The 23898-nt window shown below is 40.6% G+C and overlaps 1 protein-coding gene, 1 long non-coding RNA gene and 3 other non-coding genes across 5 annotated transcripts; 2 read left to right on the forward strand and 3 right to left on the reverse strand.

Moving 5' to 3' along the window:
- Positions 1–219: 219 nt before the first annotated feature.
- Positions 220–15471, reverse strand: LOC147152723 (large neutral amino acids transporter small subunit 1-like). Its single transcript, XM_086051842.1, has 11 exons — positions 15040–15471; positions 13730–14248; positions 11620–11745; positions 9771–9876; positions 9340–9384; positions 8201–8324; positions 7973–8076; positions 7640–7736; positions 5094–5243; positions 4351–4525; positions 220–3684 (listed from the first exon to the last, which is right to left on the reverse strand). The coding sequence occupies exons 1-11, from the start codon at positions 15101–15103 to the stop codon at positions 3614–3616; spliced, it is 1581 nt and encodes a 526-aa protein (XP_085907968.1). The 5' UTR covers positions 15104–15471; the 3' UTR covers positions 220–3613.
- Positions 15472–17612: 2141 nt separating this feature from the next.
- On the forward strand, positions 17613–17919 carry LOC147152724 (Nuclear RNase P). Its single transcript, XR_015089713.1, has one exon.
- Positions 17920–21468: 3549 nt separating this feature from the next.
- Positions 21469–22649, reverse strand: LOC147152725 (uncharacterized). Its single transcript, XR_015088540.1, has 2 exons — positions 22592–22649; positions 21469–21744 (listed from the first exon to the last, which is right to left on the reverse strand). It is a non-coding gene; the product is annotated as an uncharacterized LOC147152725 (long non-coding RNA).
- On the reverse strand, positions 21471–21723 carry LOC147152726 (RNase MRP). The gene has a single exon (XR_015089698.1).
- A 24-nt stretch (positions 22650–22673) lies between the features above and the next one.
- Positions 22674–22980, forward strand: LOC147152727 (Nuclear RNase P). The gene has a single exon (XR_015089721.1).
- The last annotated feature ends 918 nt before the right edge of the window (positions 22981–23898 follow it).

The raw sequence follows: 23898 nt of genomic DNA on the forward strand, positions 1-23898 counted from the left end.
GTGACATGTGCCTGGCAAATTCACTGCCACACAACAGTTGGGCAGAAACGAACAGAGGCGCTTTCAATTACTTCTGATGAAATAGAGCTGGTCGTCAAACAATTACCAGCAAAGGCAGCATCGATGGGGGTGGATTGCAAAAATATTTTAGTGGACGGTCAATGATTTTACTGGTTGTTTTTTGCATCAAATGTGTTCACTGAAGACATGCAACAGTCCTTCTGTCTATTGTCTTTATTATAATCCAGAGTTGAAAATTAAGGCTGACAGTGTTTTTCCATGTTTACATCAATGTTCCACTTTCTTTGAAGAGTTGACCATCAATCATGATCACAGATACAGGAATGCTCATAAGTGGGCCTATATTCAAATATTGCAGACTATTTATATCAGTAGTTCAATTCAAAAAGAACACTCATACTATTTTATATTTCATTCATTAATAAAAAATAAAAAAATCCAATTCAGTATTTAAAAAATACTTTTCAGGCCATTCCCAACCCAAATTTCGATCCATCCATCCCTATTATATACCACTTGTCCTCGCTAGGATGGCGCCTGTATAAGAGCCTACTTTGGGAGAGCGCCATCGTATACCCTGGACCGGTCGCCAGTCAACTGCAGACCAAATTTCTGCATTAAAAGTATTTCAATTCCTATGAAGTTGGGACATTGTGTTAAACATAAAGAAAAAACAACAAATCAAAACAGAATGCAATGATTTGCAAATCATGTTCAACTTCGTTGAATACACTAGAAAGACACGATGTTTAATGTTCAAATTAATACATTTGATTGTTTTTAGCGAATAATCATTAACCTATCATTTCATGTTCGCAACACGTTCCAAAAAAGCTTGTACAGTTGGCAAAAAAGACTGAGAACGTTGTGGAATGCTCATCAAACACCTGTTTGGAACATCCCATAGGTGAACAGGCTAACTGGGAACAAGTGCGTGTCATGATTGGGTATAAAAGGAGCTTCCTGAATTGCTCAGTCATTCCCAAGCAAAGATGGGGTGAGGTTCACCTCAAGTGCATGAGAAAATGGTCAAACAGTTTAAGGACAATGTTGCAAGAAATTCAGGGATTTCATCATCTGCAGTTCATAATATCATCAGAAGTTCCAGAAATCTGGAGAAATCCTTGCAAAACCAACATTGAATGCCCATGACCTCCGATGCCTCAGGCGGAACTGCATCAAAAAACCAATATCAACATGCAAAGGATATCAGCACATGGGCTCATGAATACTTCAGAAAAGCAACGTCAGTAAACACAGTTTGGCGCTATACATCTGTAAGTGCAAGTTAAAACTTTACTATGCAAAGCAAAAGCCATTTATCAACCACAGCCAGAAATGCTGCCGGCTTCTCTGGGCTCGAGCTCATCTCAGATTGACTGATGCAAAGTGGAAAAGTGTTCTGTGGTCTGACGAGTCCACATTTCAAATTGTTTTTGGAAATTATGGGCCAAAGAACAAAAGAACCTAACCCTAACCCTGTTATGGACGCAGAGTTCAAAAGCAAGCATCTGTCATAGTATGGGGCTGTGTTTTTGCCAATGGCATGGGCAACTTACATGTCTGTGAAGGCACCATTAATGCTTAGAGGTACGTAAACGTTTTGGAGAAACATATGCTGCCATCCAAGCAACGTCTTTTACGTGCACATCCCTGCTTATTTCAGCAAGACAATGCCAAAACACATTCTGCACGTGTTACAACAGCGTAAACAAACGTTTATTGAATGTTGTTAAAAGAAAAGGTGATGGAACACAGTGGTAAACATGCCCCTTTTTGGGAACGTGTTGCAGCCATATTGAACATTAAATATCTTGTCTTTGTAGTGTATTCACTTAAATGCAGGTTGAACATGATTTGCAAATCAGTGTATTCTGTTTTCATTTATGCTTAACACAAAGTCCCAACTTCATTGGAATTGGGTTTGTAGTATTCCAATTTCTTGAGATGGTAAATTTGGGTGTTCGTTAGCTGTAATCATATCATCAACGAAATCATCATGAAATATTTCAATATTTCATTGTGCTATGTGAATCTACGTGAGTTTCAATGTTTGAATTCAATGACTGAAATAAATTAAAATTGCCAATACATTCTAATTTATTGAGATGCACTTGCATTTTATAATTCAGTAGGAAATCGGATGAGAATATGAGCAGGAAGTTGTTTTCAAGACAGCTTTGGGTTTGAGGGGGGCAAGAAAACACAATGACATAAAAATGTGATTTCTTAAAAAGAATGTTAAAAAATGTGCTAGGATTGTACTCATTACTCTAAACTTTTCAAACAAGATTCCACTAGATTCCCCTTGGACTCAGGTTAATTGGGACATTCTGTCAAGTTGGGGATATCAGCACACATAATAGGTACATGTGATCCAAAATACAAATACGACAGTGACGCTTGCTACACTATATATACAGTTACTACCGACTGACAGTGATGCAAGTCTTTGTAAAGCCTCCAACACAGACGTTCTTATTCAGCGTCGTCACTCGGGATGGGCATTAGGTGACTATTGAGTGAGTCTAGTGAATTTTTTTCATTTTTGTATTCATCTTGAAGCAAGCTTCGCTGCAACCATCCATTTTCAATTTTCAACGTTTGTGAAATGTGGGAGGGCCGCTGCCTGCACTGCCCACACAAGCACAGGAGGAACATGCGAATTCCGCGCGGGAAGACCAGAGCAAAAATTCAAACCCAGAATCCGTCAACCGAGAGGCAGACGTGCTAACCACTTGGCCGAGCGTGCCGCCTCGGAACGAGTGAGAAGAATAAAAAAGTCCACTATTGTTTGTTGTTCATTTCATTCAAATGCCCATCCCTCGTGGGCACGCAGAAAAGTGTCGCCCTTTTCACATGAAACGTAACGGTGAATAAAGACAGCAGCACAACATCAGCGCGCGCGCGCACACACACACGCACACGCACGCACATGTGCATTTCATTTCACTGTATAGTTTGGGGTTCATGTACAAATGGATACAAAACTAAAAATATTGAAAAATATCATTAAGACATACATTATATTAGTAGCATGTAAGTATCGGCTAACCACTTTCTTTCGGATTCTGATTAGTTGTATTATTCAAGACAGCACAAAGATTATCGTAAAATGTGTGCTTTTTTTGTGTGTGTTGCTTGTAGTTTATCTAAAGGAAACATTCTGAAAATGCTCTCACAAAAATGTAGCAGGAAGCCGTACTAAAGCGTTTGATTTAAAGGAGAGAGAGAAAAAAAACGCACCTTCATTTTGTGGCAAATCCTACTAAATTTGTGTGAGAGCAACAACACTGAAATATAACCTCTCGGGTACATTTTAGGCCACTAGAGTGTGCGTTGTATGCAGCTTCTCCAAGTCTACAATGAATAGCTTACAATTAGCAATGCACATTTGAAGCGCGTATTTTAGCCGACACACACTTTTGAACTCAAGTGCATATGTTCATGTAAACCCTCCTTGACCAAGATTGCAAAGCTCCACCACAAAAGAAGAAGAAAACAAAACGGCAAAGAGCACGGAAACTGCAAACGTTCAAGTAAACAAAATGCTGAGCCACGAGGTGTTGAGCTGGTTGGGGGTCATCCGGCGTTATTCCGATTCCTCTTGCCTCTCCTCGGGGACGGCCAGGAATATCTTCTGGCAGAACATGGTGAAGATTTCTGAGACGAGACAGCGCATCATCATCATCATCATCATCAGTAAAGGGGCAACATGTGACATGGCTCCATGTCACACAGCTTTTAAATGCTGTCTACTTTTTCAAAGCGATATCACACAGAATCGGGCTGAGGTCCTAGGAAGAAACAAGTTCTCTTTGAGACTTTGGAAAGAACAGCTTGGGGGACAAACACACATGAGTCTGTAGTAGTCCCAAGACCAACCAAACCAAAGTTCCGGAAGGAAGAAACAGAGCTGAAGTTGTCAATCATGATTAGCACCGCTAGCAAGTGGAAAAAAAGATCACTTTATTTGTAATTCTAAATTACAACTGTAATCCTAAATGAAATTATAATTGTGTTATGTTTCATGACATTTTCTGCCGATCTTGGAACTGATACGGTGGTCATTCAAACTTAAGTTTTCACGGTCCGATGAGACCATTTTCTCGAGCTACACGCCTTGTTATTGACCGATGGTGTTGCCAGGTGAAAGCCAACACCACACTTTGGACTCTGCACAAACCCACTAATGGTAACAAGGCCCACATGTGCTGTCCAGCTGCTCTTCTTCCCACAATCTCATAACAAAGTGTCACTGATGCCTCCCATCTTATGCCTGGACAAATCCCCATGTTTTCATTTGATTCCAAAACAATAGCAACTCACCAAGCATCTTCTTGACCACACGTGGCTTCTTCCATTTGTAGCCCAGCAGGTAGGCCGGGATGCCCGTGAGAATGATGCTGCAGCCTATCAGGCACTCAACGGGGGCCGCCCAGAAGGAGACGATGATCATGAAGATGCAGCCCAAGACAAAAGTCACGGGGATAAACAACCAGATCTGTGCCAAGGCAACAACACAATATCGAATAATATCAAAACGCTTGTTATCTGTGATAACCAAAAAGCAGGACCAAAAATTTGACAAGTCTGTTTGAATGACAAACTATTGATCCATTTTCTGTATTTTTCCTGCTCAACCAAATTCTTATTCAAAGACCACCTTACTTGTGTTTATTATCAATTCACTGCATTATCGCAATGTCAACCCCCCCTTCTATCAGGACTTTGTTTTATATCGCGTTTTATTATCGAAGATAAATACACAATGCTTTGAATTTAAATATAAGAAAGTGGCTTAGTCCATAACAATTTCCTTACAAAAAGAGGACAGATACACAACTGGAGATTATTTTCATGATATAAACAGCCTGAGAGGCAATTTGTCTGTGCGCAAAGATGAAAGACAGCACACAAACAAAGAAACAAAGGGGCAATACAAGCCTTGTCCAAACAGTAGCACGTATATGGGTTTTCAGCTCTTGTTTATATATATATAAAAAATAGTCTCGACCTCTTCGAGGGTTTCAAAACCACCACATGCTCTCCCATAGGTACAACCATTGTACCTTTATTGGCCTTCTCAGGTTGGGCTTTCTAAATCGGAGCCAGAGCATCCCAGCAATGGCCATGCCAACACAGAGCCACGTGAAGAAGCTGAACAGGTTGATGACAGAGAAGATGTCCTGGGAAATGGCGTAAAGCATGGACAGCACACACTGGAAGTAAAGACAAAAGATAGAGAAAGATCAGATCAGGTTCATCTTGTAATAGTAGACTTAAAGCGGAAGTCAACGCAAACATATTTTTTTCAAGAATATGTTTTATGCAAGCCCACTAGTTGAAACAGGGCATTCTGTTAAATATTGCGTTTGTGGAATAAGTGTTAATCCACTCGTTTTTAGCCATCTCCGGGGACGGCCATTTTGTCTTCTGTCGACTGAAAATGACATCGCAACTGCTCACAACGACCAATCACGGCTCAGATTCAGAGAACAGGTCAGCTGTGATTGGTCGTTGTAAGCAGTTGTGATGTCATTTTCAGTCGACAGAAGACAAAATGGCCACCCCCAGAGATGGCTAAAAACAAGTGCATTTTGCGCAACGCATAAAAATTAATCAGAGTGCTGTGTTTCAAACTAGTGGGCCTGCTGGGAACATATCCTTGAAAAAACATATGCTTGGGTTGACTTCCGCTTTAAGGAACTGCATTTCTTTCTGTATGGCTTTTTGTTTTGTTTTGTTTTTCTCCTGGCATCTGCCTACATGTTATGAAGCATACGGTGCATGTAGTGGAAACAGCAAGCGAGAGGTGTCCTCGCTGGTTCACCAGTACGACAGTCACCACGGCAACAACAGAATGGTTGGCCATGCTGCAGACAATAACACTGCTACGACATTTGTTGTTGTTTTCACCTTTTAGGTTCCTGTACTGCTCCGATTAATTTAGTTGTATGAATACTACTACAATTGCTCATCATTATAGTATTTATTATTGCTCATACGATTACTATAATACACACTGCATCATTATCTCCGCTGCAATCCCTTCATTCGATCCCTCGCTCTGCCTCCGGTCCGCCCCTCTCCTCTATCACTTTATCTCAACCCAACCAGTTGAGGCAGATGGCTAGCCCATACTGAAACTTGATTCTCTTCAAGGTTTCTTCCTTGGAGGGAATTTTTCCTTGATTCTGTCACCCTGTGCCTGTTCATGCATAGTTCTGTTGGCAATTTAGTCTGAGCCAGGACACTGTCAAAATAATTTAAAGGGGAAGTCAACGCAAACATATATTTCTCAAGAATATGTTCTATGCAGGCCCACTAGTTGAAACAAGGCAATATGATTAATATCGCGTTTGTGGAATATGAGAATATGCACCCGTTTTTAGCGGTCCTGCATAGAACATACTCTTGAAAAACATAGGATTAGGTTGACTTCCACTTTAAGCTTTAATTTGAGAGTTAAATTGTTGAAACAGATTTGTGCTTTAATTTGGCATACAGTTACACGCTTTAAACATGATAGCACTCAAATTGGACGAAATATTTACTGTATGTAGCTTCTAGACTTTTAGGACATTTACGGCATTTCCTGCAAAGAACTGCATAGAATAGGACCAAGGCCAATGTATAGTTGCTTCATATAGTGATAGAATAGTTAACATATATAAAACACAGAAGCATGTTTTATTTAACAGTTACCATGAGAACAAATCTAACAAATCCAAGCAAACTCGTTTTACTTGAATGCCTGTCAAGACAACTGCGTTTCGAAACGCCTTTTTTAAAGAGGCAGCGTTGAATTGGGCAATTTGGGGGCAATGGACAGCAAGGCTCTGCCACCTCTTAGTTTTCACTTTGTGTACACTGAAAAAAATGATAGTTGAATTTACTCAATTATATTTCTTCAGGTGGTTGCACAAAATGAAATCATCTGGATCCAGATACATTTTTTTAAGTATAGTCTTCTTAAAAATGTATTTGGATTCAGATGATTGTATTTTGTGCAACCACTTGAAGAAATAAAATTGAGTAAACAGTGCACACCATTTTTTTCAGTGTAAGAGGCAGTAAGTAAAAAAGTCAGTCAGCAGACCACAGTGGCCTAACAGGACAATCGCATGACACTATATTCAGCAATAAATTAGAGCCTGACCAATGATGGCTCTGTAAGTGACTGTTTTTTGTATTGAGTATTTTGTACTGATACCTAAAATGAACAGAGCCACACTGACAAAAGTTGCTGTTGAATTTACTCCATTTTATTTCTGCAAGTGGTTGTACGAAATATAATCATCTGGATCCACATACATTTTTAAGTGGACTATACATCTACTTACCAAAATCATCTGCATCCTAATGACTTTATTTTGTGCAACAGCCTGACAAAATAGAACGGAGTAAATTCAACACGCCATTTTTTTCAGCGCAGTGCCGTGACAACAGAACGAGAGTGATGCGGCGAAACCTACAGTATGAGCATGTGTTTACGTTTCCAGAGCAGGTGTTTGGCCTTTACCCTTCAACCTTTCCATGGGTCAAATTCCACATAATTGGGATTGTTATGACTTGAAAAGCACATAAGCAGTGCTGTTATCCTAGCTGTTCTTACTGTGAAGATGAGGGATGGCACCGGTGTGAAAAGGTCTGTGTGGACCAGTCCCAGAGCGGCAGGAAGCTGACCCTCGCGGGCTCCAGCGTAGAACAAACTGGAACAAATGGTACAGGATACATTTATTGATTTTCTAACAGGATCCGCTTGGCCTATATCAAGTGTGCTCACAATAACAATCAGTCAGTTGATAGACACGCTTGATTGCACATCACATTAAGTTGCAGGCACTTCAACTTTACAGGAAGGCTTGCAATCCCAAACCTTTTTCTCCCAAATCATCATCATCATCATCATCATCATCATCATCACAAAAACACATTTTCAGTTTACCGTGCTGAAGTAAACAGGGATCCATTGACAGCTCCAAAACAAGACAGCCCCACAAACACTGGAATGAGCCAAGACATCACACCCAGATGATACTCGCCAAAACTCTGCATACAGCCACAGGACACGGGTTACATTTTTATAATAACATGGCCAGTTACGGTTTTTAAATATTTTATATTATCAATTAGTAGCAACAAGGCAACAGTTATTTTACAGGCAATTACTCACCACGGCGACAGCTTCCGACTCGACCATGTCTTGAGGTGAAATGGTTGTGAAGTAGGCCAAGTTGGTCAGGATGTACACAACCGTGACAATAGGCATGGAGATGATGATTGACAGGGGCAAGTTTCTAGGTTGGAGAGGAGACAGTGTTCATTTGAGCTTTCTTATCGGCAGCCATGAGAGTGCCACACTAAAACGAAAACAAGGTCATTATGAGGAAATGAAGGTGCATTCTTAAATTGAATAAAGTGGTATTATTGTGAGAAAAAGTCAAATAGTCATGAAAAAAACATGGATGTGGATGTGGATACAGTTGTAATAATATGAGAAAACGACAAATATTTTTTTCATAAAAAGGACCATTTTCTGAGAATAAAGTTAAAAATTGGGGGTAAAAATATCCTACAAAACTGATGTGATATTACTAGGTAAGAAAAATCATAATCTTATGAGAATAAAGTTTAAATATGAAGAGACTAACGTTATTGTTCAACAGGAAACTTATAATCACGTGGAAATTTAATTTTCATGTTAAAAAGTTGCAGTTTTTTTTAAATTAAAGTTTTAATATTTTATTAGCGTGAGAATTTATCATGTAAAATAAGAAAACAAAAATGTGTGTCTTTATCAAAATGATTCTGATGTTTTTTTTAACAAACAAATAAACTAATTTTATGAGAATCCAGTTCAAGCAATAATGAGCAAAAAAATATTTGTATTTTCTTAAAAAGAAAAAAGATTTGGAATCTTCTGCACAAAAAAAAAAATCATTTATTATCAATACAAAAGTCAGTTTGTTCTGGAAAGTTGATATTTTTGGGGAAATACAGTTGTAATATTGTGAGGAAAAAATGTATGATTCTTTTCATTAAAAAGTCATAATCTTCTGCAAATAGCCACATTTTATTTACGTGAAAAGTGCTTTTATCAAGAAAAAGTCATAATTTTATGACAACAGAGCAGTTGTCAATTTTTCATGAGCATTCGACATTTATATTGTAAAATATTTTGTTTGTTTTTGCCACAATTTACACTCCTGCATCATGCAAATGAGGGATGACGAGCATGCTCTTTCAGCTCTAAGTGAAGTCATGCTATTGGCAAATACTAACAGGATACAAACTCCATCACATTTAAGTCACCTCTCTGGATTGATCATCTCCTCGGTTACGTAATTCAGGTAATTCCTGAGAAGGAAACAAAGAAAACACATTCCTTTCAATTTCAAGCATACAGGCTTACTGTATAATGCTCAGATTTGATTGCTGCCATCAGGAAAGTTAACAAAATGACGATTATTGTGGTTGTTCTGCATTTTCTAATGGTGTAGAACTGTATGATATTATACGGAGAGCAATTTGTAATATTTTGGTGATAATATTTGAAACATGACAGGCTGCAGTTCACCGCCAATAGACACTGCAAAAACACTAAGAGTATCAATCAAAGCTGGGTATCTTGGTAAAGACAGCTTTGTGCAGGTATACCTGACGCCGTGGCCAGTGTGTGCACACATTCACCACAATGTTTCTGTTTCTATTTATGATCAGTACTTCTGTCACAAATCACTCACCAGCCTCCAAAAGCAAACAAACCACTGTAGAGGGCCAAGACGATATTGTCAACACCCACTTTGCTGCCTTCAAAGGCGTTTTCAGGCGTCAGGTAGGGCACATCACCTGTATACACACAGACAGAAGACAGGAATATTTGACTTTTTTCGATTTGATTCATCGTGTATCTCCATTAGGGGTTGTACAGACTAGTCGACTAGCGACCAGTCGACCATACTGTCCCACAATGATGTTTTGAGCGGACCATCGTCTACATGGATAGATACTGTCTTCATCCTGTGAGCGAAATTAGACCGTCTGACTAGTTGCTTATCATGTACTTTTGGCTTGGATTCTCATCCGAGCTGGTCATGTTGTGATCCATCTGTTGGTGGGTGCCCAATCCAGTTATCATTCACTTAAAGCATACCCAGTGTTGAATGAATAGAGTGCGCCTGTGCCTGTGCGTTTTGGTTCCAGTTCCCGCCTAAAACTGTCTTCTTCAGATGGTAATGAGAAAGACCAAAGCGCACGTGCATGACTCTCACATTCTGTTCTTTCTTTGGGGCTCCCTGAAAGGCCTCAGTGTGTGCGTGCGACACCAGCCGGCAAGCTTGGCTAAGTCTGCACCATGGCAACACGGTGCAGAGCACAATACTTGTGGGTGTGGCCTTGCAAATAAGGGCGAGCGAGGAGCAGATGTAGACCGGCCCGAGCGGCGGCCACGCTGTTTGTCTGCCTCGTGCCACATATCATTGTTCTATAAATGGGACTTTAGTTGATGTGACTCAGTATCACCATGATCATAAAAAGGATAAAATACATATTCACTGTACAGTAGTACGTTGTATACATAATACTTGGCTTCACAGGGTCTCTTGAAGAAAACTGAAGTACTGTATATGCAAAGTAGACACCATTTGCTTTGTCGACATTAGTGACGCCTCAAGTTTTAAGCTTGGTTCATTGTTAGTTACCGCTTTAGGTCATCGTTCCTGCAACAAGGGCTGATAAATTGGTCGTAATGCGGAACATTTAAAATGAGGCCAGTGGCCACTTGAGCAATTGATTGCTGAGGCATTCAATCATGAATTCGACGCTGCTCATCCAAGCGGCACTCAATCGCCATGTACACAAACATGCGCACGAGTGCATGCTCACCTGTGGCCGAGCTTGGCGTTCACGCTCGGCATCAGTGGACACCAGCTGAGAGTTGGCTGCTCGCCATCATATTAGCTCTGACAGCGGCCTTGCATTTGACCAGAACTGGGCATTTTACTAAAAATTCATGGTCCATGTATCGCTTTCCCCCTACAGCTGGGGTATCCTTCCGCTGTCCATCTACCCGCCATTTTGTCCAGCCACACCAAATAGTCATCGCCTCTCGGCCGGTCTGCCTATCATTTTAAACAGGCTTCCCTTAGCGTTTCTGACTACCAACACTCTATTCAGAGTTAAAGCAGCACTGGGCAAGAAATCGACCTTAATAAAAAAATTCCATAACTCTTTTGATGAAACATTGACGGCATACTCACTTCCTCCTTTGGCTATAAGGACGGCTCAGGATTTCACGACACTACGCGCTGGCACCCATGGGAAATGTGGTTGATTTTTGTTAAAACACTACCGCTTTTGTCCACATGGCACTGCCATAATCAACAAAAACTGACATGACAGTGTTGCTTTAACGATAAGTGCATGTTTTGTTGTTGTTGTTTTTGAACTTTTAATGGGAGTTATCTTCTTTGTATACTGTACTTGCATATTGGTTAAGCGTGATAAAAAAAATCCACCTATTAACTATTACTTCAGATAAAAAGGTGTTCCACCATACATGTGAAAAAATCTAAATGTTGTTCTGGGACTCACCTGTGAAGATCTGTATGAAGCCAAAGAGGATGATGATGACAAGTGCGAGCAGTTTGGAGACAGTGAACAAGTCTTGGACCTTGGTGGCGGCTTTCACGCTGATGCAATTGACAAAGGTCAGGGCGGCTGCAAGAGGGGAGAACCAATGACAGACTGAAGGCTCAATCACCTATACTTAAGTTGCCTTCTCCAAAGTACACATGCTTATTAATTTATAGATTTTTACAGTCTCTGTACTTAACTTGCGTATTTATTTTTCGGAAATCTTTTTAACTTTTGTACTCATCACACTTAAAGAGATAGCTACACATTTTACTCCTTACTTTGTCAACATAGGTGTTAGGGCTGTTTGATTTTGCCTAACAAGAAAATACCGATTATTTTCTCTCAAACCCGATTTTACGATTACGATTTCTTTGTAAAATGAAAAATAATGAAAAAGTATTTTGAATGTCTTGAATTTTTCTTTCTTTGAACTCAAAATGCCAGTCAATTTACCTTAATACACACAAAACAATCCATTGGGATTAACAGCATTTTTCTTACACAATAGATATCAGATCTGTTCTTAATTAAACCAATAATGAATGAAGAAAGTGCATATACCATCTGAAAAAATCATCAACATGAGACAAGGTAGACAGTCAAGTCTGTAAACCAAACAGTTTGTCATTTTGCCAACCATTTGCCAAATCATTTATTAACTAAACTCTCACTTGTCTGAGCCAATAGCAGAATCGCCGGTAGCCATGGATGTTGTTGTTGTTGTTGTTGTTGTTGTTGTTGTTGTTATCGGACCGCGCGCTCGTAGGAGGAAGCGGAAATGCAGAGGAAACTACGGTGGCTTAGATACACCAAAAATTAAAAAATCGAACGTGCCAATTTGAGCGTTTTTAACATCGTTTTATCCAGAAAATTCGGTTTCGGTTCAAAATCGCTTAATCGAGCAGCCCTAATAGGCGTGTTACTTTTAACCGTTGCCGATAATGATACCATGTAATGTAAACGGAGAGCGTTAACCGCGGTTCCGATCCTAAATGATTAAGATCTTGAAGACTTACATGGCAGGAAAAAATGGGAACAAACTTCTCATTAAAACTGATTAATACAGTTGTCTTCAACTTAAAGTAATTATTGTTTTAATAATAACAATAAAAACTCAGAAAAGTGTTTAAGTTGTCATGACTATTTTGACATGAGAATTTTTTTTTTTTTCGAAGCTACAAACATTTTCACACTTTTTCATCTTGACAATTGGGCATAACTGACAGCGACAAAAACAAGAGCCATACGCTACATTATATACAGCATAGCGCTGTTGTCGATGTCAACTGCAGAGTGCAGTGGAGAAGTGGACAGTGACATGAGTGACGCTTTTCATCATGAAGGCGGGAGTAGTAAAGCGTGTGTGTTTTTCTGTGTCAAATTATTAAAATGGGTATTGTTAATAATCTATTAAAATTATTAAAATGGGTATTGTTAATAATTTACAGTAAAACTGTGATGAACTTTGGTACTTAAAGCGGAAGTCAACTCAAACATATATTTTTTAAGAACATGTCCTATGCAGGCCCACTAGTTGAAACACAACACTTTTAATATTGTGTTTGTGGAATATGAGTTAAGCAAGAAAATTCACCCATTTTTAGCCATCTACGCGGGCGGCCATTTTGTCACTTCTGTCGACTGAAAATGATATCACAGTTGCTCAGGGCTCAGGCAACGACCAATCACAGCTCACCATTTTTTTGGAACCGGACCATGATTGGTGGTTATCTGAGCCCTGAGCAACTGTGTTGTCATTTTCACTCGACAGAAGTAACAAAATGGCCGCCCCTGAGATGGCTAAAAACGGGTGGATTTTGCTGCTTAACACATATTTCATATTAATCATATTGCCTTCAACTAGTGGGCATATTCTAGAAAAACATGTTTTGGGTTGACTTCCACTTTAAGTAAGCCTACATTTCAGAGTCTGTACTTTTTTACTTTTACTTTGTACAAGTTTTGAATTGATTCCACTTTGCTGGTCTTTTTTTTTCACACAGGTATCTGAACTTCAGCACAGAACGTGAGCACTTTTGCCCCCTGTGCTTCCTAAGATACTCACTGAGACACAGGCAGGCGATGAGCTTGGCGGCACTGTCGGGCACACTGCAACTGGGGTAGATGGGTTTGAGGAGGTAGGTGGCAAACACCAGCGACACCACGTACTGTGACGACGGACGGATGATGAGCATCTCCACCCACAGTTTGAGGAAGGCGACCAGCTCGCCGTACACCTCCAGGATGTACGTGTAGTCGCCGCCGGACTTGGTGATGGTGGTGCCAAGCTCGGCGTAGCAAAGCGCCCCCATTGTGGAGATCACCCCGCAGATGGACCAAATGACCAAGGAGAGTCCGGCCGAGCCCGTTTCTTTCACGACGCCTGACGGCGTGACAAAGATCCCCGAGCCGATGATGGTGCCGATGATCATGCCCACGCCGTTGAAGAGAGTGATGCTGCGCTTGAGTTCGATCTTCTGCCCCTTGTCGGGTGGCGGGTTGGAGGGGCTTGAGGTGGCAGCGACCATGGGGGTGGATGGAGAAATGTTCTCGATGATCTGGCCATCTTGGTCTGGGTTTGATTCTGGTCATGTGAAACATTGAAGAAACAAGAAGGTTAGAAGATGGCACTGATGGTACCAACTACCTTTGCTAGCAAAGACATACTGTAAATGACAAGGGGAGGGGACAGTACATGATGCTGTTTCCTTTCTTTCTAATTTGCATTTCACATTTCAGACAGAGCGGTGATTGAATTGGAAGTGTACTACTGTAGTCCTCCTTACAAATTGTGTTTTGGTATGGGCCTTTGTGAGGGGAATTTTATTAACCGCCCGTCGTGTTCGTTGTAACAGAAGGACCTAGTTGCCTTGTAATGTAAAAAATATCACTGCGGTGTGTCACTTATGTTGTGTGCGTTCTCTATGTTAAACGTCCGACATCATGCTCTCGTTTATACGTGTACTGTACATAAAAATAGGGAGGACTTTTATGCTTTGCAACTGTTCTTGAACCAACTGGAGGAGTTGTGACCCAAATAATGGCCTCAGCAAACGATTGAAAGCATCAAATGGTAGCTTTGGTATATGTATTGACAGATCGACCAACAACACTGGCAATCATATAAATCTTGTGTGCGTGTATTAAACGCAACTCAAAGGAGGGACAAAGACGAGTTCAGTTGAATGCAAATGAGGCATACATTTTCACAGAGGATTCACCTGGCACGGCAAACACGCACATACTTGCCTGAGGCATCACCTTTGCCATGCAACATTGCGTCAGCCCACATGGTGTATTAGTACACCCTTGCGCCATGTGCAGGAGTGTATACTGTGTTCTGGTGTAGTGTGTAGTGTACTTAGCGCTACCTACCCTCCATCTTCTCCTTGGCAACGTTCTCTCGGCTGCTCCGTAATCTCAGCTCCGGCTCGGCCATTATTTCCTCTTAGTCTGGTTCCCCGTTTCTTATATTGCTGCCCCTTCTTTCCTCCTTGCCTTTGCGTCCTCTTGCTCCTCCTGTCTGGCTTTCCTCTCTCTCTCACACACAGACACACGCGCACACACTCGCAGACACGCACTCTCTCCTCAATGCTCTCTCTCTCTCTCTCTCTCTCTCCCTTGTTTGTTCTCGCTCACTCATGTGCACACACACACACACACACACACACACACGCACACCCCACACACACACACACACTGCGCGTCACTTTAGCTAACTAGGCTCCATCTGACCCTGATCCTCTCTGCCTCTACCTCCCTCATCCCTTGCACTCCACCTTGTGATGCTGCGCTAGCCTACGCCCACTCCTGCTAAATGATGGTCGAGCACAGAAGGAGGCCGATTGTGGGGGAGGGCGGGGACGTTGGGGGTGGGGGTAGTTTGGGTGTGTGGGGAAGGGTTAGGCACGTGACGTTTTAATCTGTTTGTGTGCTGCTGGCTAATCCAGACGCACAGTCTGCTCAGTGCGTGTGTGTGTGTGTGTGAGGGGGGATTGGGGAGGGGGTACGTGTGTGTGTCGGGGGGGGGGGGCAGGACTAGGCGATTATGTATAAAAAGATAATAATAATAATAATAACAATTGTTTTGATCGAGATTGAAATCACAGTGAATAAAACGATTATTTATTGACTTCAAAATGTTGTACTTTGTATGTATTAACCAGAGCTGGGCTAACAGTCACGCAGTTCCCGTCTGCATATTTAGCCGACCCATGTGGTGCCAGTCGATGCAAGTCAGCCAAACAGCGTCAAGAATGGATTTAACCGATCCCACATCACACACAGGTGCCGCACACCTGACACGCAGCCAAATAAAGAAAAAGAAAAAGTGTTGTATACTTTTCGGTCCCATAGACGCATATGGCATGTGCCCCGTATTGTTTTTATTTCAACGATGTGAATGTGTGCGTGAGTATGTGTGCGTGTACTTTAAATTCCTGACGCAGATTGGCAGTCGCCGACAAGGGACGGACTGGGACCACGTGGGTCGGCTAACTATGCAGACGGGAACTTCGTGACTGTTGGGCGATGCCCAGCTCTTTTATTAACTACTACAACTGAGCTACTAAAAACTAAACTCATACTCTCATAAATTCTAAGCAAACTCATAGCCTCATGGCCATTAATTCCTGCATGTTGACACTTTATTCTTGAAGTCACTTTTCTTTTTGTCAAGTACAAAATGACCTTGTAAATATAATGCCGCTTGCGTTTGCATTCTGCTACATCGAAAACTTTGATGCCTTGCATCTTTGCGAAATTCAAATAATTAATATGCATCTCTGATCTCTTTATCATATTTTTATTATCTTATGTTATTGTTTTGTCTTTATTCACACAAGTCTTGGGACTTCTAGGCTAACCTGGGACATCGGTATTACGTGCCACATCATGTGAATATTTGTGTTGGTAGAACAAAAAAAGTCCTTGGATCTTGGTATCCTTGAATTTTGAGGAAAGTCAAATCCATTGAATCCTTGAAAACTCAACTTTCAATTTAACTTAAAACGACAACGACAAAATACATAAGTAAAGTAAAATAACTTAATAGCAAACAAATAAAACAAATGCCGGCTGTGTGCCTTAGGGGCAGCGTGACGTCATGCATGGATGGAATACACGTTTAAAATGAGATCAGAGGAAGTGTATTCATACGTGCGTGTGTGCGTGTGCATGTGTGCGTGTAGAGAGGATGCTGCTGAACCAGTGCTTCTTGTGGTGCCACGATGGAGTCATACTTAAGTCACACCATAGTAATTAGGGAAAATGTAAACCTACTAGACCTGTTTGTGACATAAAACAGTGTTACCAAATTGTAGGACAAAAAGAATCTATCTACTGTATCTGCTTAAACATCGGAATATGTTCGTGCATTTCCCAGCGGGCATACGAAGGCTGGTTTTTATGAGAATTATTTTGAGTAGAGCCATATTCTTCAATTAAATGTGGACTTTTATCCTTTGAGAGTGGGCAATGTGGAACCACCAACTTTTCCTTTCATCTTTAAAGTTTACCTTTATAGCACAGTTTTACAACATGTTGAGACTATAATGTCTCATGTGAAAAAATATATACAAAGAATATTCTAATATAGTATATGTTGTATCTTTAAACTCATGGGAGGAATCAAAGAATCATACTTTTTTTTCTTCCACATTCCAATCCGTCTTTATTCTATTAACGTACTGTACTGTACTGGAATGCAAGACTGCAATTCCCAGCATGCATTGTAACATTCATGGCTCCTTCGTGTTCAAGAATTGCAGCTTATATAACAAGACACACGTATATAACAAGAGACACAGTCAAGATAGAACGATTTTCAACAAAGAGAATGATCCTTAAAATGCATTATATAGACATACACTCCCAAAATGGCACCGTTGCACAAAAACGTTGCGATATACGCCTGTGATATAGTCATGTAGTGTTCAAAGAAAACTTCTGTGGGAGGAAGCTCATTGTAGAGGTCACGTGCTGAGTGCTCGTCACTCCACCAATCACCTCGGGGAAGGTCTGAGACAAGAGCCAATTGCCGCCCTTGCAGGGCGTCACCTGATTCGGGTGAGCGAGCCACCAGAAAATACTGGTCAGTGTGCGATCGTAGCAGGAGAAGCTAGAGGGCGCTCTTTCCCAGCGTTCCTAGTGGATGTGACGCACACTTGACTTGGAACGGCTCGCGGCTGGCACATGAGTTCGATGGATGAGGTGGAACACGGCTCCAGAACCCAATTCAGACTACTCTCCTCCCACTTTTGCGTTTCTTTTAATGTATCACTATTGACAGGGAGGATTCACAAAATGCTTCTTGTAGCAATAGAATGCGTTCATAAATGTATACATTCATGATAAAGCACACAATCACATCATATTAAAGTTAATACTAAAAAAACAAAGACAAATCAAAGAAACCAATTACAATGAATACATCCATCCATTATCCGAGCACAATTACAAAAGGATAAATAATAATAAAAAATCAAATCTTCTCTGAATGTCTGTCTAAACATCTTTTTTGGTGGGTAGAGGCAAGTTTTGTATGTGTAACCCTTGTATGGTGTTCATATTTTTGTTACTCAGCCAGTGTTGATGGGTCTGGTGGATCCTCTATCTAGAGTTTGGGGTTTTCAAAACTACACAATCAAATCATTTTCTGTTAAAATACTCAACAGATGTTTACTACATCCCAATTGCAAGCCATATGAACAGCAAACCTTTTTAACCCATTAAAGCCTGACGCCCCTCATGAGACATCTCTATGAAACCTACGGTCATCATTGGAGTCACCCTTGAAAACCTGACCTTTTTGCGGAAATTCAACACCTACAAAATAATTAATATCCTAGCCGCTGTAGCAGCATAATTCCAAAATACTGTAATTTGAGATCTTAGACATGCGACTTTCACACGGGCCCATTTTTTTAATCTTTACTGTTTCAATCAAAAATTCAAGTGAAGCACTATTTTTAATAAAAAAATAATCAAGTGTTAATTACCATGCTGTATTCTCTTAAGGCCTATAGATAGACCAAAACGACGTTGGCAAACAGTGACAGACGCTTAACCCCTGTGGCGTCCAGCCGGCTGTCGGCACGGAACGCTGGAAAAATACACGGCAACGACAGACAGCGACTCTGACCATTAAAGTACCTTCTGCTCATGCATAAGATGTAATTCCCTCCCATACCATCAGCGGCGGTAGTCACTATTTCTCATTGTTAGAAAAATCCAACCGGAAAGCTGTTGGCCGGGGGCGGATTATAAAAATGTAAACAATGCATTCAGCTATATTCTTCGCTCAAAATGAACTCCCATGCGAAATAAACCATCACATTCTTGACACGGTATTGTGAAATACTTAAATTGTCAACCCTCGCAAGAAGATTAAGGCAGCGAAGGCATGCTCACTGTTTATCCGCATTTGTCACTTCCCGTTGGTGGTCCGAGCGCTGATTTGCTAGCTAACAGCCAATCAGAGTGACCAAATGTCATGACTGGCGACGCCGATTCAACATGCGTAAACGCCCCCCAGACGCTTGCAGACGAGTTACGACACTACGACGGTGGTCACTACACCAATCAGACGGCACATTCAGACGCCACAACGCTTCCGACGTTGGTTTGGTCTATCTAGGCCTTTACAAAGACATTGAAATTGTCATTGTCTATGTACATACAGTATATCTTAACCATATATCACGTTTTGCTGGTTTCACGGCTTTAAAGTCCCACTGCCCTGACTTATATCAGAGCTCCCGCGATCGATTGTGCCTCAATTACTCCTTGAAAAAATGATGGATATCCTCCAACAACTCACGACACGGTCACATGTATATTCTGATGAATTTCATTGGCTAAGCCAGTGTTTTTCAAACTTTTATGAGTTAAGGCACATTTACTTCATTGAAAAAATTCCGCGGCAGACCACCAGCTGAAATTGTGAAAAAAAAAAGCTTATCTTAACAATATAAGTGTTATCTTGTTTATATAAGCATTTTTAACATTGAAGAATGACATTATATTATAACGTCTTGAATAGGTATTAAATAAACACAACACACAAGAAAAAAGTATTCTATAATGTTTCATATTGATACTTAGCGTGAAACATGGGCCTGTTTGGATAAACATGCGTCACTAATTCGCTTGTCTCTGAACAATGATAATTAGCTACCTGCTGCTGCCACCTGCTGGTATGGAAGAGTACTACAATGTAGTAAAGACGTGATTACGCTGCCAAGCGTAGACTGCAAAAATTAGATAATTTCCAGTTTGAAAAACACTTGGCTAAGCAACTGAGAATTGGATTAAAAAAAGAAAATGTCATATATGCTCTCCCGGCTTTAAAGGGAGAAACACGCAACAGCACTTGTGCGTTCCCGGCTTTAATGGGTTAAAGGGAAGTCAATTCAAACATATTTTTTTACAGAATATGTTCTATGCAGGCCCACTAGTTTAAATACGGCATTCTGATTAATTTTGCGTTTGTGAACTATAAGTTAAGCAGCAAAATGCACCCACTTTTAGCCATATCAGGGGGCGGACATTTTGTCACTTCTGTCGACTGAAGATGACGTTTTTCAGGGCTCAGATAATGACCAATCACGGCTCACCTGTTTTCTGAAGCTGGGCCATGATTGGTTGTTATCTGAACTTCGATGTTCAGTCGACAGAAATGACAAAATGGCCGCCCCCTGAGCCAGCTACAAACGGGTGGATTTCTCATATTCCACAAACGCAATCTTAATCAGAATACCGTGTTTGGACTAGTGGGCCTGTGTAGAACATGTTCTGGAAAAAAATATGTTTGGGTATTTTGGTAGACCTATTCTTTATTAAACATTAAAGACAAACTCAACCCAAACATATATTTTTTTTACCTTTTCTTTACCTTTGTTAGATCACATTCATGAATTATTGTGCTACTCCTTTTTTGAAAATAAAATGTACTAAAAAAAATCAAATTAAATTAAAAAGTAACAAAAATCCGAGAACAGTGTGTTATCACCATGAGGAGAATGTTTCAGATATGCCTTGGGTCATTATTTCTTTTTATTTTATTTTTTTTATAAAAACTGAACTTTGATGCCACAGACCCGCAAACACTATACACGGGTTAAAATAATGGGCAGGTACTTCTTAGTAGCTGCCAACGTGGGTTGTAAACGAGCTGTTTACTCATATGCAAGATTTTTTGTTTTAATGTTTTAAATGAAATTGTGTCTCTCATTTCTATCAAAGTGCATGTCATGTTGATTTCAAACTTGTTAGTGGATTTGTTGTGGCCTGTTGATTCCCTTGGCTTTGTCTTTGTCAACTGGAAATTATAATGTATGTATAGTATGTCTTTTTTTATTATTATTTATATTATTATTATTGTTGTTGTTATTGTTGTGATTGTGTAAGAATAGGTTTAAATGAACAGTTATGGCAAAGTGATGGGATTTCACAAGTTTAGAACTATATTCTTCCCACTCCTTTTTACTCATGGAAAACTAGCATTACATTTTGGTTCTTTATTGTTTTCATGTTCAAAATAAATGTTCAATGTTGAAACCAAGCCATTATAATTTGTGTGTATTATATAATTGCTACGTTGAATTGATTATAAATACTGCATGTTTTTAAAACGAGAAGTAATCATTTTTCACCCAAAAAAGACTTACATTTGTGTACACTCTAGTACGCCTGCCATCCAGTGACAATAAAGTGAATGTTGTTGTTTTTTTCAAATGTGGCCTTGAGCACAAAAGCATCTCCGCGCTTGAGATGTATTGTGTTTAACCTCATATTTAAGAAAAATGTACATTCAGAGATTAAGCCCCGTTCTGTCAGTGCATTATTGCACTCTTGCATGCCTGTGGTAGGTGACAAGGTCGGCTCGACGCTGGCAAGCTCAGTTCTGTGCGAACATCTCCGCTTAAGTTGGCCAATCGAGCCGACAGCCGCTTTACGCGGTGCACTTTCTGCTGTGTGTCCGGGGACTTTCCCCTGAGCAAGTGGGGGAGAAACCAAGTTCCCTGCTTGTAGCTCAGAGTGCAAGCCTTCTGAATGCCCGGATGTGAATTAATGGGCGGTCTGTACAAATAGAGAGACAAACAATCATCAAGTTTACTCACGGTCTATCTAGAATAACTTGGATTGTGAAGGCCAAATTGGGAGAGAGGAAAAACATCCCGTTTGAATACGACTTCGAGGGATGAAAAATACGTTGACATCTTATTGATAGACGTGGTAAAACACTTGCGCTCAATGCCAAAATGCATTGTGGGAAAGGCGGAATCCAGACCACCCGCTTTCCGTTGCCATGAAAGATGTTTCTAATAATTAATAATAATGCATCTTGCCAGCATAAAACCTGCAGACATTACAGTAACAGTTAAGTGCACATAGACGTATATACACAAACTCGCATTGACCGCATCGTCCATTGGCTTCAATACGTCAGCGCGTCCGCCGTTTTGGGGGGGGGTCAGATCTACCCAAACTAATGTAGGTCAGTGAATTGACCGTGGCAAAGCGCCAACCTACACTTTGTACGAAATGGCCGCTCATTCATCCCTTCAATCACACAGACACGCAAAAGCACACACAAGCAGACACAAGCACACTCGCGCACACACGCATACAAACATTACAAACATACATTATGATCGTTTTGGTATTGTATACATTATACTTCTAAAAAAAATTAAGGCCACAGTGCAGGGTATTACTACTTACGCATGTACAGTAATCGAGTAAATTAGCAGTGCTGGACCAACGCACCCACAATTCCCGGCATGCATTGGAACAATCACGGCTTCGTGATGTTTTTGCTTTACGGTTTGAAAACAAGACATGCGTACATAACAAGAGAAACATTTTAGAAATAAGATTACACAGGAAAGAGAATGGTTACTAAAATAATATTGCATGGACTTACAATGATTAATACTGCACCGTTTTATAAAAGTATGGCTGTTAATGTTTGCAATAAGGTCATTTGGTGACATAACGTCACTTCCGTGGGAGGAAGCTCATCGTAGAGGTCACGTGCAGAGTGTTCATCACTCCACCAATCACCTCGGGGAAGGTCTGAGACAAGAGCCAATTGCCGCCCTTGCAGGGTGTCACCTGATTCGGGTGAGCGAGTCACCAGAAAATACTGGTCAGTGTGTGATCGTAGCAGGAGAAGCTAGAGGGCGCTCTTTCCCAGCGTTCCTAGTGGATGTGACGCATACTTGACTTGGAACGGTTCGCGGCTGGCAAATGAGTTCGATGGATGAGGTGGAACACGGCTCCAGAACCCAATTCAGACTACTCTCCTCCCACTTTTACTACATCTTTATACTATACACATATTTGTAAATATTAATTTTGTGTTTGTCCATTTTTTTAGACCAGGGGTTCTCATCTCAAATCTTTTAGGAGCCCATGTTCTAGCCAAATAAGCAGATCTACCTTGTGCATCTCTATATACCATTGAAATTATGTTTTTATTTAAAAATAAATAAATAATAATAATGATAATAATAATAATAATTCTACCTAATATTGCACCTGTGTAATTTGCATTCCTTTTATCCATTGATGTCTTTTAAAAGTAGCATGTCAAATGTGATATTCGACCTGTTATTTATTGATTATTATATCATGTATTATGAATGATATATTCACAATTTTCCTCAACACACCCTGTCTGAACCATTTCAGTTGCCTGAACCCGCCAATTGGATCAGACACTCTTTTGGAAAACCTTCAGCTCTTTTCAACTGTTCAGTCATAACTTACCAACACATTTTCACTGGGATGCACCTGTGTTGCATGATGGTGAGCACAGGTGGCAAAAGTCACAAACAACTAAAGCACACGTGTCGCCGCCGGCGAACACAACAACACAAAGTCGATCATACCTGTAGTTAATGATATGAGGGAACATACATAAGCCAGTTCAGAGAGCATTGGTTTGAGAGGCACAACGTAAATTGGAGGGAATTCTTTGAGGAGGAGTTCGTGTGAGAGGTGGTCAGCGAACACAAAGAGCAGCAATATCTGAAGAAATCAGAGCTGCTGTGATTGACCATGTTCTTCTCCGTGATAGGTGCATGAGGGAGGCCGGACAAAGGCTACAAATAAACATCAGTCAAGTCACTGTGTCCACTGTTCACCATATTCCGAAACTATAGGGAAGAGGTAATTATGGTTTTGATGTGAATGTTGACACTTAACAGCAATTACTGTGTGACTATT

Source organism: Filicampus tigris, chromosome 1 (assembly GCF_054856515.1).
Source record: "Filicampus tigris isolate MCC_2025a chromosome 1, RoL_Ftig_1.0, whole genome shotgun sequence".
In the NCBI taxonomy this organism is placed as follows: domain Eukaryota; kingdom Metazoa; phylum Chordata; class Actinopteri; order Syngnathiformes; family Syngnathidae; genus Filicampus; species Filicampus tigris.

Excerpts from the sequence above, each read along its gene's own strand:
- LOC147152723 (XM_086051842.1), bottom strand. The coding sequence starts at position 15,103 with ATGGCCGAGCCGGAGCTGAGATTACGGAGCAGCCGAGAGAACGTTGCC. Across the intron at positions 9,877-11,619 it reads CTTCATACAGATCTTCACAG|GTGATGTGCCCTACCTGACG; the intron begins GTGAGTCCCAGA and ends GTGTGTATACAG. Across the intron at positions 3,685-4,350 it reads TGTGGTCAAGAAGATGCTTG|AAATCTTCACCATGTTCTGC; the intron begins GTGAGTTGCTAT and ends GTCTCGTCTCAG.